Source organism: Colossoma macropomum, unplaced genomic scaffold (genome assembly GCF_904425465.1).
Source record: "Colossoma macropomum unplaced genomic scaffold, Colossoma_macropomum, whole genome shotgun sequence".
Taxonomy (NCBI): Eukaryota; Metazoa; Chordata; class Actinopteri; order Characiformes; family Serrasalmidae; genus Colossoma; species Colossoma macropomum.
The window spans coordinates 14,799,339-14,813,194 of NW_023494792.1; the positions used below are offsets into that span (position 1 = coordinate 14,799,339).

At 38.3% G+C, this 13,856-nt stretch overlaps 1 protein-coding gene across 7 annotated transcripts in view; it reads left to right on the forward strand.

Moving 5' to 3' along the window:
• Window positions 1-13,498, forward strand: part of pot1 (protection of telomeres 1 homolog) — a 36,474-nt gene extending 22,976 nt beyond the window's left edge. For 5 of the 7 annotated variants that reach the window (XM_036576137.1, XM_036576138.1, XM_036576142.1 and 2 more), the window contains 9 exons: window positions 8,741-8,910; window positions 9,118-9,212; window positions 9,371-9,400; window positions 9,643-9,799; window positions 10,463-10,656; window positions 10,782-10,917; window positions 11,758-11,840; window positions 11,961-12,055; window positions 12,203-13,136. In XM_036576137.1, coding sequence (XP_036432030.1) covers window positions 8,741-8,910; window positions 9,118-9,212; window positions 9,371-9,400; window positions 9,643-9,799; window positions 10,463-10,656; window positions 10,782-10,917; window positions 11,758-11,840; window positions 11,961-12,055; window positions 12,203-12,466 — 1,224 coding nt within the window. In that variant the 3' untranslated portion in view covers window positions 12,467-13,136. Of the gene's footprint in view, window positions 1-8,740; window positions 8,911-9,117; window positions 9,213-9,370; window positions 9,401-9,642; window positions 9,800-10,462; window positions 10,657-10,781; window positions 10,918-11,757; window positions 11,841-11,960; window positions 12,056-12,202; window positions 13,137-13,170 lie in introns of those variants that run through there. The other 2 variants (XM_036576140.1, XM_036576141.1) reach the window with 2 other exon arrangements.
• Window positions 13,499-13,856: the final 358 nt, after the last annotated feature.

Genomic DNA, 13,856 nt, shown 5'->3' on the forward strand with positions numbered 1-13,856 from the left:
TAGCATTGTGCATATGTGCATGCCTATGTGGTTTCTGACACTAGGTGACACACTGTTTTATTTAAAAATGGACATAGTTCAGGTCTGAGAATGGCTGCTACTGCTGATTTTGGCTATGCAGCAATATTTTGTTTGCTTATTTTGATGAACAGCTGTTGACATGAACAATGCGGATTTAAGAAAGTCAAACACAACAGCCACACTCTCATTATATTTTGGTTTTAAGCCAAATGAAAAAGGAGCCCAAAAACTTGGGGGTGGTATATTATTATGCTGTTATTAGTCTGATACTATAATAGTGGGATAGAATAAGCAGAAAAGGTAAATTGTTAATCAAAATTATTTGTATGATGTTGAATCATCAGCTAAAATGTCGTGATACTAGTTTGCTGTAAGGGGCTAGAGTTTTACATTGAACTCCGAGTCATGCAAGGGCAGATATGCGATTGTCCATGTCTGAGTGTCTGGAAAGGCACATATTGATGTCTAAGACATGAAGTTCAGTGCAGGATAGGCCTAATACTGTTGTAGTTTGTACTATCTGTTCTCTTAATTCCCTCATTTGGATTTCAGCAAGGGATTGCTGAAGGCTTTGGCCCAAAAGGCACTTCAAAGGGTCTTCGTGTGTGAGTGGTGTATCTGTACACTTTGTCAGTGTAAGACAATTGGGCCATCAATCACCTGCTTGCCACAGTCTTGTTAAAGGGTATCTCTCCAGCCACAAACTATCAACAGCATGACAGAAGCAGAGATAGTCCAATTCTTCAGCTGACCTGCGGCACGCACAAAACGTCTGCTCCACTCTTGTGAGTGAGGTGCTTCTAGTGAGTCTGTGATTTCAGCAAGATATGTGCTCATGGCCACTCTGTCCCAATAAAGCACATAGCCACAAAGTGGTAATCTAGCTTTTGTTGGTGTGGATTCTGAGAACAGCTCTTTTTTGAAGGCCATGGCTTCCACATGTTGAATATCTTCTGTGCTGCTGTGTCACAAGGATTTAACAGGCCTGGCGAGGCTCAATAGATAAAGTGCATAGAGGGCAGTTGATCAGTGGAGGATATTTGTAAAAATGAAAACTATAGATACACTTCCTCTATGGAGTGTAATAATACATAAAAAACCTGAATTTTATTCAGTATAATACGTTGGTGGCTTGATTATGAGACATTTTTGTGGATATGACAAAAAATAAAGTGTGCCTGAATATGTGCACTATATTCAAATGTTCATATATTATTGCATACAGAATACATGCCTGCCCACTAGAGGTGTAATGATTCACTTTTCAGGTTCAGTACTATTTTCAATTCTTAGGTCAAGATTAAATTCAGCTTTTGATATTTTGAATGTTAAAATGTTAATGATTCTGCAGATCTCTAATTCCATGCTACACAGATTGGCTCAGATAAAGTTCTCATGTAGAACCAAACAAATTGAGCCCCAAAAATCTCAGTCTCAGTTTGTGATTGATCAAGTCCTTTGAGCATGTGTGGTGTGCATAAGCCTCCTACCACCCACTTTAATATGATAAGATGCACCTATGTGTAGATTTGTACGAAAGATACATATTGAAATTGTCATACACTTATGTCTTACACCAGTTATTAAACTTGCATAATGAAAGCATGAATTAGCTGTATAGACAATTGTGTTTACTGTGCCCAGTTACATTGCAGATGTTATTTGCATATAATTATTGGTAAAAAGGAATGTTAGAAATATTTAGCGACAAAGATTTTTTTTTTTTCATCTTTTCAATTCTTTTTCATTTTGCATCCTGTTCATGTGATTTCCCCAGTCTACTCTTGTTAAAAGACCATTTAAGACAAGGGTCATCAATCTTATCCACAAAGGGCTGGTGTGGCTGCAGGTTTTCATTCAAATCAAGCAGATTCTCACCAGACTTCACTTGTTTAATCGGTTGGTCTCAGACTTCAAACAATTAATTAGTTATATGAGGTGTGCTCCAGCTTGACTGGAATGAAAACCTGCAGTTGCCCCGGCCCTTTGCAGATAAGATTCATGACCCCTGATTGAAGATCAAATAAGTCTTTTTTAGTTAATGCCAACTGATTTGATTTTTCTTTCTTACAATTTATTCATAAAGGAAGTGAATGTTTACGTGCCATTATCAATATCTGTGCTTCTATCGTATCTAATATTGTGTGAAATTGCTCAAGCTTTAGTACTGGAGAGGAGAATAGTGGGAGAATAAAGGAGGCTATTAGGATTAAGTGGACTGAGAGAGATGGCTTTATGCTGGTAAAGAAAGGACCAAATCGATATGGGTGTGATGGCGAGTGGTCCTCACACTAAGGATGTTGCATGCATGCATGTGTGCACATAGACATGTATGCACTTACATTACTTTGGATTCAGTCTTTGCTGTACATCATGCCAGTATGTCAAAGTCAGAGGTGCTGATCTCCAGCTAAAAATGGTAAGTGATGTTAGTATCTTTCATTCTGTTTTACCATAAGGGAGAAACACACTAATGTTATGTGCCCTTGCAAACTCTATTTATCATTAAAAAGTGACCATTGCTGTTTACTAAATAGGTGCAATGTTCCTTCAGTCCATAATAAGACCAAAGGATTGGTCACTGCTTTTTAGTGCTTTTGCAATATATAAGGTTTTATAGGAGTTTCCTTCGGAAACTGCAAAATACTGGGAGGAGATTTTTATAATAAACCACCTACTCTGATTTATTTGTTTGCTCTTGTGATTTGCATTATCTTTGTCACAGGCTATTTGGCATATTCATATTCATTTTGGTGCATGGATGATGTACCTGACAGAGCTGTCAAATTTGAAAGGCAATAAGAAAAGACCAGATTTCCCAAATGGCATATTGATATACCACACATGTATATTTTTGTTGATAGTCTGCTTGTAAAATCCTGTAGGACTCCTTTACCATCATATTTACATAAAGAAGAAAAGGGGGTGAATGGACTTCTGCTGTATGTCAATGAGAGTAAATTTGTTAAAGGCATTAAGTGCAGCTTGAGACAGGCATGTGGTTTTTTAGTGGTTGGAGGGGTGCACAACAGTGACATCCTGTCTCGATTCACATCTGACCATCAATTATTTATGCTGGGAAAGAAAGAGAACACCTGGGCTGTCTGAACACACATTCGCTCTCTGTCTGTGATCTCCTCAGACAGTAAGCAGATGACATTAGTCTACTGAGTATGAATGTGCTTGCGTATTGCTCATTTGTTTAGATGAAGGGAAAAAAAGCAATACGTTGTATTAATTGCTGCTTGTAATCATAATGTGACATGGAATATGACAGTGACATTGTTAAAATGCTGTTGCAAAATGCTAGTGATACAATGCAAACTATAGGAAACAGATCAAATGATCAATGGCGTGATCAGCTGCTGTCCAACAGAGGTTAGAGATTAAGGGGATCAAATTATGCTGTACTGATGCAAATTAATGCATTTCAGACAGTGACATCAGACTGTAAGAGTATCATTCAAACAGATATTTAAACATTAACTAAGCACTTTTAAGGTCAGCTCACCCTGACCCTGGCCCAATAAATTAAAAAACTAATTTTAGATCAGTGAAGGAATCAGGAACATAGTTTCTCTTCAGATAGTAACTCTTAAACTCAAAGCTTTTCATCGCAAAGCAAATGGTTGAATCACTGGATACTAAAAAAACCTAAAACAGTTGTCAGAGTCTGTCATGCTTTTATTGAATGAGACTTGTGCGTGTGTGGTGCAGCATTTCAGGAAATGCTGGTTGTCAGGCAGTTTTCGGGTAGTCTGTCTGGAAAATGTTTGCTGACATAACAGTGCTTTTTTAAGAGAGAGGAGAGATGAACACAAAGGATAGCTGCAGAGTTGCACACGTTCGCTTTTGCATTTACACAGCCAGGGAGTCTCACGGAAGCTTAGGAGATGCTGACCACAAAGGCCTAATCTTTCTATTGTTGAGGGGGGGAGGGGAGGGACACCTGCAGTATAGTGTTGTAAGTGATATAAAACTGAAATAACGGTGCAGTAATGCGAGTAAAAGTTAGCTGTGAGGTGGCCGGAATGCAGGTGAACCTGAATTTGGTCTTTGTCTAAATTAAGTGTTATGTGTAAATAAATCAGCATTTGATAATCGTTTTTGTTTTTTTTGGTTTTTTTTTATTTTATTTTATTTTATTTTTTTTTTATATAGACCATGGATGGAATTGTCAGTTATGTGTAGGTCTGCACAAAGCAGGATTTCTCAGACAACTTGAGCCCAAAGTCAAGTCTGCCCAAAAGTAGAAGGTATGACGGACATTTCTAATGCCCATCCTGAACTTTGGGCTTAAGTTATCTTGCTAACTGAGAAATCTGTCTTTTTGAAATACCCTTTAGGTTTGTGATTGTATTGTAATTTAGTGATATGTGTTTCAGTATAATAATGAATTGTTGTATCAATTATGTGGCATGATTTAAAGATTGGCCTGCATTCCTGTGATCAAAATAATATACTTTTGTTGAAGAACTTTCATTCATTTGAATATGGCAGCCTTCTATATTTGTTAGTATTAGGCAAACATCATGCTAACAATTAAAATATGACACATTGTGCAGACCTAGACCTTCATATCAAATGTCAGTGCCTGATGATAGGTATTTGCTTTGGAAATTTTGTCATTTTTTGCTTTGGAAATTTTGTCATTTTTTGCAATGCTTACTTGTGCCTATTTCTGTGGTCTCAGGAAATACTTGTGTTACTAAATAAAACATTTGCCCATCTGGCCAGTACCACATGCAGTATGTTTTTTCCAGTAAGAACTCCATCCATGCTGATGGTGTCTGTAGCTTCAACTTCATTGCTGTTGAGTTACTTTCCTAAGTTGTCTCTGTGTGTTTGCTTTATTGTGTGTGTGTGTGTGTGTGTGTGTGTATGTATGTGTGTGTGTGTGTGTGTGTGTGTGTGTGTGTGTGTGTTATGGGAATTGGTTTGACTTTGTGAAAGGCACCTTGTTTACTGAACATGGCTCCCAAGCTCCACTCATTTTTCCATACAGATGAGAATTCAGTCAATACCTGTGTTATCCTGTTGTGTATATACCAGTAAATCTTTGGTTAATGGAGTTTTCCGCGTTGGCTGATGCAGTCTTTGTAAGAGCTCTTCCTCAGTCTAGCTGCTTTATGTGACTTTTACCATCGGGACTTCCACACTCGTTCACACCTGTGCTCGACAAAAGTCAATGTGCAACACCTGCATAATCATGCAAACTGTGCATGCATACAGTGTGTATAATACAAAAGATGATGGATGTTTTCCTTGAAATAGACTGAGCAGATGAATCCATGTGAAAGCTAGAATGCCAAATTAATTTGAGCTGCTCTGTCTAGTTTGGTCAGTAAAAGGGAAGAAGATTAACCCTTTAATCCCTGCGCTCCACATCCTTTCAGCACCATGGTCCTGGTCTCAAAATGAAGATAGTTGACCAAGACAACTGGCAATATTACTGTATTTGCTGTAGTGTCCTTTGAATCAGACTGAAAAACAACTCCCATAGCATTTCTTTCATTTTCACAATTGTGCATCAGTGCTTTCTGTCTTTTTCTTTTTACATCTCACTCAGTTGGTTAGAATTTAGCCTTGTGCTATGACTGTGCTCTCAAAACCATGCTAAAATATTTTGTCAGTAATTTTCACTTTTACAACTTAACTAAGAGTCAGTATGTTAAGAATGGAAAACTAGCTTACTCAGGCACAGAGTAAGTGATAAGTTAGCAGTACTTGTCTCTCTGCCCACTGTGTAATGCTGGTAGGCGGTCAAGCCAGAAAACCGGCATTTTGAATACATAACATATTACAGGCCAGGTTTTTTGGGAATGGACAAGAAAAAGTATTTAAGGATGATAGCAGGTGCTCCTGTTTCAGCATATAAAGAACTGACCATCACACACAGAGCAGACAGCAGGGCAGTAGGTCGATCATTAATAAAACAGGCTGACATTATTTATAGTGATAAACATAATCAGCATAATAGTTAACTGAACAAAAAAAAAAATTTGCAACCACATTGCTACTGTTTTGTGCTGTTGGAGTGCACTAGAATGCCAAGGGTCTCTTCAGCCATGTGATTTCTCTCTGCTTTCTGTTATGTGTCTTACGTTTTCTCCAAAGGCAGAACATCCAAAAGATGACAGGGCCCACATCCTTTCAGTTCAGATTTCAATGAATAATAACTTCCTGATAGCTTTTCTGGGTGCACAAATCCTGTGAGGTAAAGAAGGACAGGGCTTGAATTTCAGCATAAGATTTCGGAGATGCTGCGGAATTGGTTATTCCTATATGTCTGACATTTGTAATGGAAGAATTTCTTGCAGACATTTTTTGGAGAGCCATCTACTAAGCAGACACAAACGGATACATCAGTCTGCTGTTCTTTAGTGTCAGATTGAATTTTATCCTGTAAGGCAAATACGGAACAAATAAAGTGCTGATATTGAATCATGCAGCCTGTCCTTTTAAGGGCAATGGAGAGAAGATGGCAAGATGGTGGATGACTTGAACACTAAAGGCAGGGGCAGCGGCTTAATGTAGTGCTTCTGGTGGAGAGAATCTGGTCCTAGAAAACGGAGCATACTCAGCTCACGCTGTCAATTTATTTGTTTCTTATAGCCATGTTTTTTATTGCTATTACTCCTCCCAAGCTGTTGAAATTCCCCCTTTGGCACAACTGTTGTTTATAAATAGTTGTTTACAGGTAGGCTTGGAGAGAAGAGACCAACGAATGTTAATAAATGATGATACAGAGAGTAGTGATTACAAACTCAATGCAGTGCTGTGACTTGGAGCTAGTCCTTCTCCTCTCCTTGCCCAGATGCAGGAGAAGACTGACAGTCAAAATCCTGAGAGCTTGTCTCTCTGACTGCTGCATGTCACTCAGAGTAAAAAAGGAAAGCTGGTATGTCTGACTCTCTCTTCAGCTCATATCACTGCCCCTGATGTCAGAAGTGAAGGAGCCTCCTACTCTGGAGCCACACATTTATACTGTGTTCAGAATTAATTACATATTAACTTGTTTCTGTTCATTACATACCGTTTGCTATATAGCTCACTACTACAAGACCTCAACCTAATGCTTGTTGTCTTACACAAGATGATTCTTCTTTACTAGAAATTCTACCAATTGTGAAGTCATTTCATTTTTAATGTGAAATGTTCTGATCTAGAGAAACTTACTGATCCAGAATTGTTCACTGCTGTGATGAAAGGAACTAGACATCTGAAGAGTTTAATGCTCCTAAAAGCTGCCTCACAGGAAGCTATTACATGAAGTGGTTATGAATGTGCTGCCTGATGCCTGAGACCTTTTTATGATCATTTTGAGCTTTTAACTAACTTTTTAATTTAAGTACTGAAGACGGAGAGGTACCTAAAGGATGTTTTTAGGCCAAATAGGCCCCAAAGTAACTTTTAATTTTTTTTTGATTTATCACTTTTTTTTCCGTTATCAAAATTCCTCAAAAGAAAAACTCATGAGGCATGTGTAGGTTCCTTGGTCATTTTGAATAGTAAATAAAATGGCTATGTTTGTGTTGTAAACATCTTGACCTCTGATTCCTGGTTAGTACATTTCTTTTTTTTTTTTAACAACCATTTTACACCAAACCGCTTTCAAGTTCTCAACTACTGAATCATGCAAAAGGTCAAAAGAATTGATGGAATTCTCAATTAAGCAACACATTGGTAAAATCAGTGTGAGAAATTGCATGGTAAATATTGACTTATATAAAAATGGTCTAAGAAATTCTTAATGTTCAGCTGAAATAAGCATCTTCCACTGTGGACCCTCCGAATTCTGTACCTTTCTTGCCTGGCAAACCCATGTAAGTGCCTCCATTGGGGTCTGTGCACACTCAGCCTCTTCTTTTAGAAGGAGGATGGCCAGTAGGTCCCTGCTGCTGCCGTGTAGTAGCTTGTCACAAACTGGCTTGGTATCATTCTCACCACCGTCTGCTATAAAAGAACTCCTAGCACATTTGTGGCACACTGAATATTTGCAACATTATGAAGCTGTGTACTACACAGCACAGATAAGCATGTCTAGTGTAGTAAAGCACTACCCCCTGCTGACCTGAAATTCAATATTTCTGGTTGGTTTCTACAAAAGCATTTTATTACTTGGAGATTTTTTTTGTCTGTCATACAAGGTCTAGGTTTTGCACTTGAGTGAGTTAAGAACATTAGCAGGCTCATGTAGTTTTCTACTGTTCATTTTCATTATAAATGTGTGCTTCAGGTTTTATACCATTATACCAGACTGCTCTCTGCTGGAGGAAGGCTGCATGACTTGCTGTCAGGCTGGGCTAACTCGCAGACTTTTAGCGCTGCTTAAACAGTCAGCTGAGAAAAAAAACAACCTTGAATGCCTAAAATCCTCTTAACTGTGGTAAAATCTTTAATGCAATAAAATACACAAATGTTTAATAGATAACTTAATATACTATTAATTCTACTGCCAGGCAATGTTGTTCATTGGCAAAATGCTGTGGTTGCTAAGCAACATAGAAACTTTGCAAAGTAATACGGACTTCAATTGACATGAGTGAATACGTATGTATTGTGTATATATGTGTGTCTGTCGGGTATATTACATTGTCTTTGAATGTGGTTCAGTGAATCAAACTTAAGAACCAGAACTGTCCATTTTTTTAAGTACTTTTATAAGGATATTTCTATTGTGCGTCATCTGTGCTTGTTCCTGTGTCTGTGCTATTAGCCTGGCATGTTCCTGCGCTTGTACAATCTCCATGCAGTGCCTCAGAGAGCTCCTGGGCAGCCCCATGATGTGCCCTGCCACCTTGGCTTCCACCTGCATGGCGGCACCTCGTACGGCAGAGGCCTGCGCAGCATCCCTTCAGACAACCCTGATTTCCTAACCCTCAAGAGGTAGCTCTGATCTCTTAAGTTAGTTATTATAATTGTTGGGAAAACAATGTGTGTTTTGTGCTAATTTTAAATGTTGTGTTCCTCACCAGAATTAGTCATGCAAAAAGTGAATATTTCTTTGGCTGGTCTGAATTAGACACAGCTTCGCTGGCTCAATTTCTAAGAATGTTCACTGTAATGTGCTAATCCTCATTTGCACATATCCAGAGTGTTGGAGAGCCAGGCAGAAAAACTGGCTAGTGAAAAAGAGGTGAACGATGGCACTCTTTTAGAAGTGTGGTACACTCCTCCAGAGGCTGTAGGTAAGGGTCTGCCTCTAACACCCACTCTCTGTCCCAGTCCATAAGACGAAGGTGTTGTTATTTGATTATGCCTGCCTGGTGTGCAGTGCTCATTAGGTTTTGTGATGCTTTTAACTATGGTGCACAGCCATAAATGCAGTGTTTATCTTGTACTTCAGATGGAGTGGGATCTAAAGACATCTGCACAGGTATCATGGATATCCAATATTTTGTCTTGGTTTTTTTTAATATTCTTTGTCCAAATATAGAATTAAATGGTTATATAAATGCCTATCTCTTTATTTGTTAGGATTTTTAGCCAAGCCTGCATCCACTCATGTTCATTTTTTAATTCTTCTCTTCTATGGTCTTATAAAATTAAAAGAGAGAAATTTAATAGGAAACATAATCCGAGGATACCTTTTTTCACTTGTGTTGTTTGTTTATTCAGGTCGGACATGTGGGCACACGCTTCAGCAGATGTCTCTTGCTCATGTAAAGAGATGCACTCCACCTGCATTTCATCATGTTTGTGCCCAGGTGAAGTCTTACCAGCCACAGAAACTGTACCAGTGTCTCAAACTCTTCTGTCCACAGTGTAAAACAATGTAAGTCTTACACTGAACTGCATATAGTAACATTGACATGGGAGGAGATACACCGAGATGTTGTGGTGCAGTTGGCTGGAGCAAGTGGCTAGATGGGAGCAGCAGTGCACAGCATTCAGTTTTCCCTTACATAATATAATTTTGTATAAAACTAGGAGTGCCCTGATCAAGTTTCTTGTCTTCGATCTTGATCAGAATGATTTAAAATGGAGGGTCCGCTAATTCTGAGTCCAGTCTGATAATTACATTAAAAGTTCTGTAACCAACCCAGTTTAGGTAGAACATGCTTTACTCCCAATTACTTTAAAAGTGGCTGCTTTTATTTTCCACTGTTTCTTCTTTCGTGTTTTCATGTTCCTCACTGCCGACATTAAATCTGCATGTTAAATTCTGAAAAGATGCCCCGTTGCAGCATGTTGTGGGTACTATCTGTTACTTTTACCTCTAAGGTTGTAGCATAAACAGTGCACAATAGAATAAACAAAGCCTGAAAAAAAAGATCAGAATTGGATTTAATGTAGCTGATAACAATTCATTAAAATATGTCTTGATCACTTATGATCTTTCAGTACATCCATGATTATAACAGTTGGAATGAGTTTGCAGATGCCCCCAATGTGATCTGTCTAAAAAGACAATGTGCATAACATGACTTTACAACAGAAAAGAGGTCCCAGATGATGAGTCCATAGCGCAGGTGTTCCAGGGGGCTCTCGGAGGCAACTGCCAGCCCTGCAGTGAGCACTGGGCAGTCACCTCTTCAGTGGACTCCATCCAGCTAGACAGAGTCATCACCATGCATGTGTCCTGCGACATGGTGCTCGAAAACACTCAGTCCCAGCTGCTCTTTCTCCAGGGTATGTCTGACTGTTCACAGAAAGAAAGTTTTTAGTTTTTAAATGATTGGGACAGCTAGATGTCTGGTGCAAAGACTGCTGCTTTACAAGACTGTTAGAGAGTGGATTTTGTGGTCTTTCTGTAGGTGTGACCCTAGATGAGATATGTGTGATATCTGCTGCTCATAAGAATGTGGTCCCTGTGCGGTCAGAGGAGAGGAGAATGAGACTGCTGGACCTCTCTGCTCCTTTCCTTTTCTGTGGATGCAAGAGATATTATGGGTAAGAATCAAAATAATTAGTTATGATGAATATGAGTGCTTTCTCTCTGTTAAATCATTTCCAACTAGGGCTGCATGTTATAGACAAAATGCCATACTATGTTTAAATTTCTACATATTGCAATTGCAATATACCTTGCAGTACATTGAAACATGTTGGTGAACCCAGTGTCAGAACTAACCAGGAGCAAGGGAAACACTCATATATTGAGCTTTATTACCCCTTAAAACACAAGTATGGTGGGAAAACATGCTACCCAAACAACACGTTATAAATCAGTATCAATTAACTTCTGAAAGTAATACATACATGAGTGAATGAATGCATTATTGAATGTTTGAGATTAAAATGCTGTGTTATTCTGTTTGTGTTTAAAATGTCATTTTAATTTCTAAATTTTTTAAGATATTTTGAATTTTAAAAGGACCCTTATTTGTGTGAAGAATGCCATTGTCTCTCATTGATGGCAAACATTGCCCTTTAAAAACATGCATTATATCCTACTCTGAGTTAACCTTTCATGCTACCTGATTAAAGATTGGCCTGCATTATTTTCAACGAAAGAATTAATTCTTGATGGACTTTTTATTACAACACCCACAGAAATAAATCTGACACATCTAATTTCCATATGTGAATATTGTATTCTTCAGTGACATCAATACAGCAAAGCCCTGTATTGCAGTAATTATTATAACGATCATTATAACAATAGATTTTGCAGGTCTAATTAGAACACAGAAAAGTTTCTAGCAGTAATCATTCTTTATAATTATTGTACTGATGGGATACTTAGAGTTCCTCTTTACTGTAACAGTGTTTGCACTCTGTGTATTTCAGCTGTAAACAGTGCTCTCGGTCCTCGTTTGTGGAACCTGAGGTTTCTGGAGTAGAAGTGTGGGATGAGCATACTGTAGCCAGAGGTAATCTGCATCATAATAATAATACCTTTATATACCCACAGTATTACTGCAATGGTCTATTATTCTTTGATTATGTAATCTTCATCTATTTTTCCCCCTCAAATGTCCTCACACTCTCAGCTCTTGGTGTGCAGCTGATGCAGTATGTGCTGCTGATGGAGTTTGAGCTTGAGGATAAGACTGGCACAGTTGAGGCTTTACTGTGGGAGGATGCTGTGAGTGAATTTAGTGCATTGAAGTGAAAAATTGATAAGTATAATGAACATATGTATTGTACATCATATACTCTCTCCAACAGGGGGTGCTGTTCCTTTCCTAAAGATAGAGAGTACTGTCATGACTTATTTGTTTCACTTTAATAGGAGAGGTTCTTTCATGTCTCCTCTGCTGACATATCAGCTAGTCAGGAATTGCAAGACAAAGTTCAGACCATCATGGACAGGCTTCGGCCACCAGGAAGTAGCATGGGTAAGATTGTGACTGTGGACTGCAGTCTTCAACCTCACGCAAAGTTAAAGGGACACTCCAGCCAAAATGAATTTAATGTTGCAACGTCTATTGCAAACATGGTTACTCGCCTTTTACAGTGGTGCTGTAGTAGTCTCTTTTGGTTTGAAGACTGCTGATGACGTATCTAGAGGAACTTTGAAAAACTACAGCTGCTTTTAAGTGTTTTTTTGGGTGCAAGTTAGTTTGTTTTGTTTTTTTCATTCATTTATTCATAATCTGGTGAATGCAGAAGGAAGTCAGAAAGGCTAGGAAGCTGAGTATCTTACTGCAGCTGTATAACTGTAGTAACTGTCTTCAAATCATCACTATAATGGAGAGAATTAATTGCTTAAACAACAAAATTGACTTGTCAGATGAAGAGGTCAACAAGCAAAAAACTAAATTTAGTAAGATGCCTGGCTGTCTAGAGACCATGCCTCAGTTTGGCTCCTTTTCTCTGGCATCCATTTTATGCTGAACAAAAAGAGAATTGCTGTTTTCTTACAATTTTACAATTTTTGTTCAATTACTGATGCTACCTTGATTATATTTATTGGCCTATAGATCAGTGGCTAGTCTAGCAGTAAGGATTAATCAACACTTTAGGGATTCCTAGTGGTTGAATAGTGAGCAATGCATGCTGGGTGGTGTTGTGAGAGAACATAAATGACTGAAAACACGAATATCATATAAAATCATGAATGTATGGTAATGCTTTTGGACACAACACATAACCTGAAATAAGTAGACTGGATATACTGTAAGTAGACCAGATGATGCATGTTTTGCTTTACCAATGCACAAACTTCAAGTAGTCCTCTGTTCTGCACTCTTTCCACAGCTGAGCGCCCGTGGCTAGAACTCTGCCTCGCTGCCTACACTGTAGAGGAGAATGGCAGGACTCAAGTGTGCTACCAGATCACTAACACAGAAACCAGGCAAGATTTATAGACCAGGCCATAAAGTCTTTCCTTTGAGTGACGGGTGCCTGTGTAAAAGCTACAGTGACACAGATTCAGAAAACACTTCAGACATCTGACACATGAAGGTCAAACAACTGAAGAGTGCAGCAAGAACAGCCAAAAATGTGTGTAGCTTTATACTGATGTGAAGTATGTTTGTCTTGTGAAGAAATGCATATATTTATGTAAGTTGTTCTCTTCAATAAAGTGTTTCCTTCTGTAAGAACTGTATGGCCCAGCTTGGTTGTTTACTGTAGAATCTGGGAATGTGGCAGTGTTATGCTAGATGAAAATGAATGTCCTCCCAGGTCTGATAAAAGGAATAAAATATTAATAAAACTTAAATTAATCTAAATATGTAAACAATTGAATTATTTAAAGTTTAACAGAAGAGTAAAATTATTTGAATTTAAGCAGACAGTCTTTTCTTTTTTTAATGCCTGCTATTTATGAATGCCTTTGGGTGCAGTTTGCCTGTCAGTAGTGTTTTAGTCTTGGTTGTAGTTCACAGGTGAAGAAGGTAAAAAAAAACAAAAAAACATGAACATTATGCCTGTACAGTTCA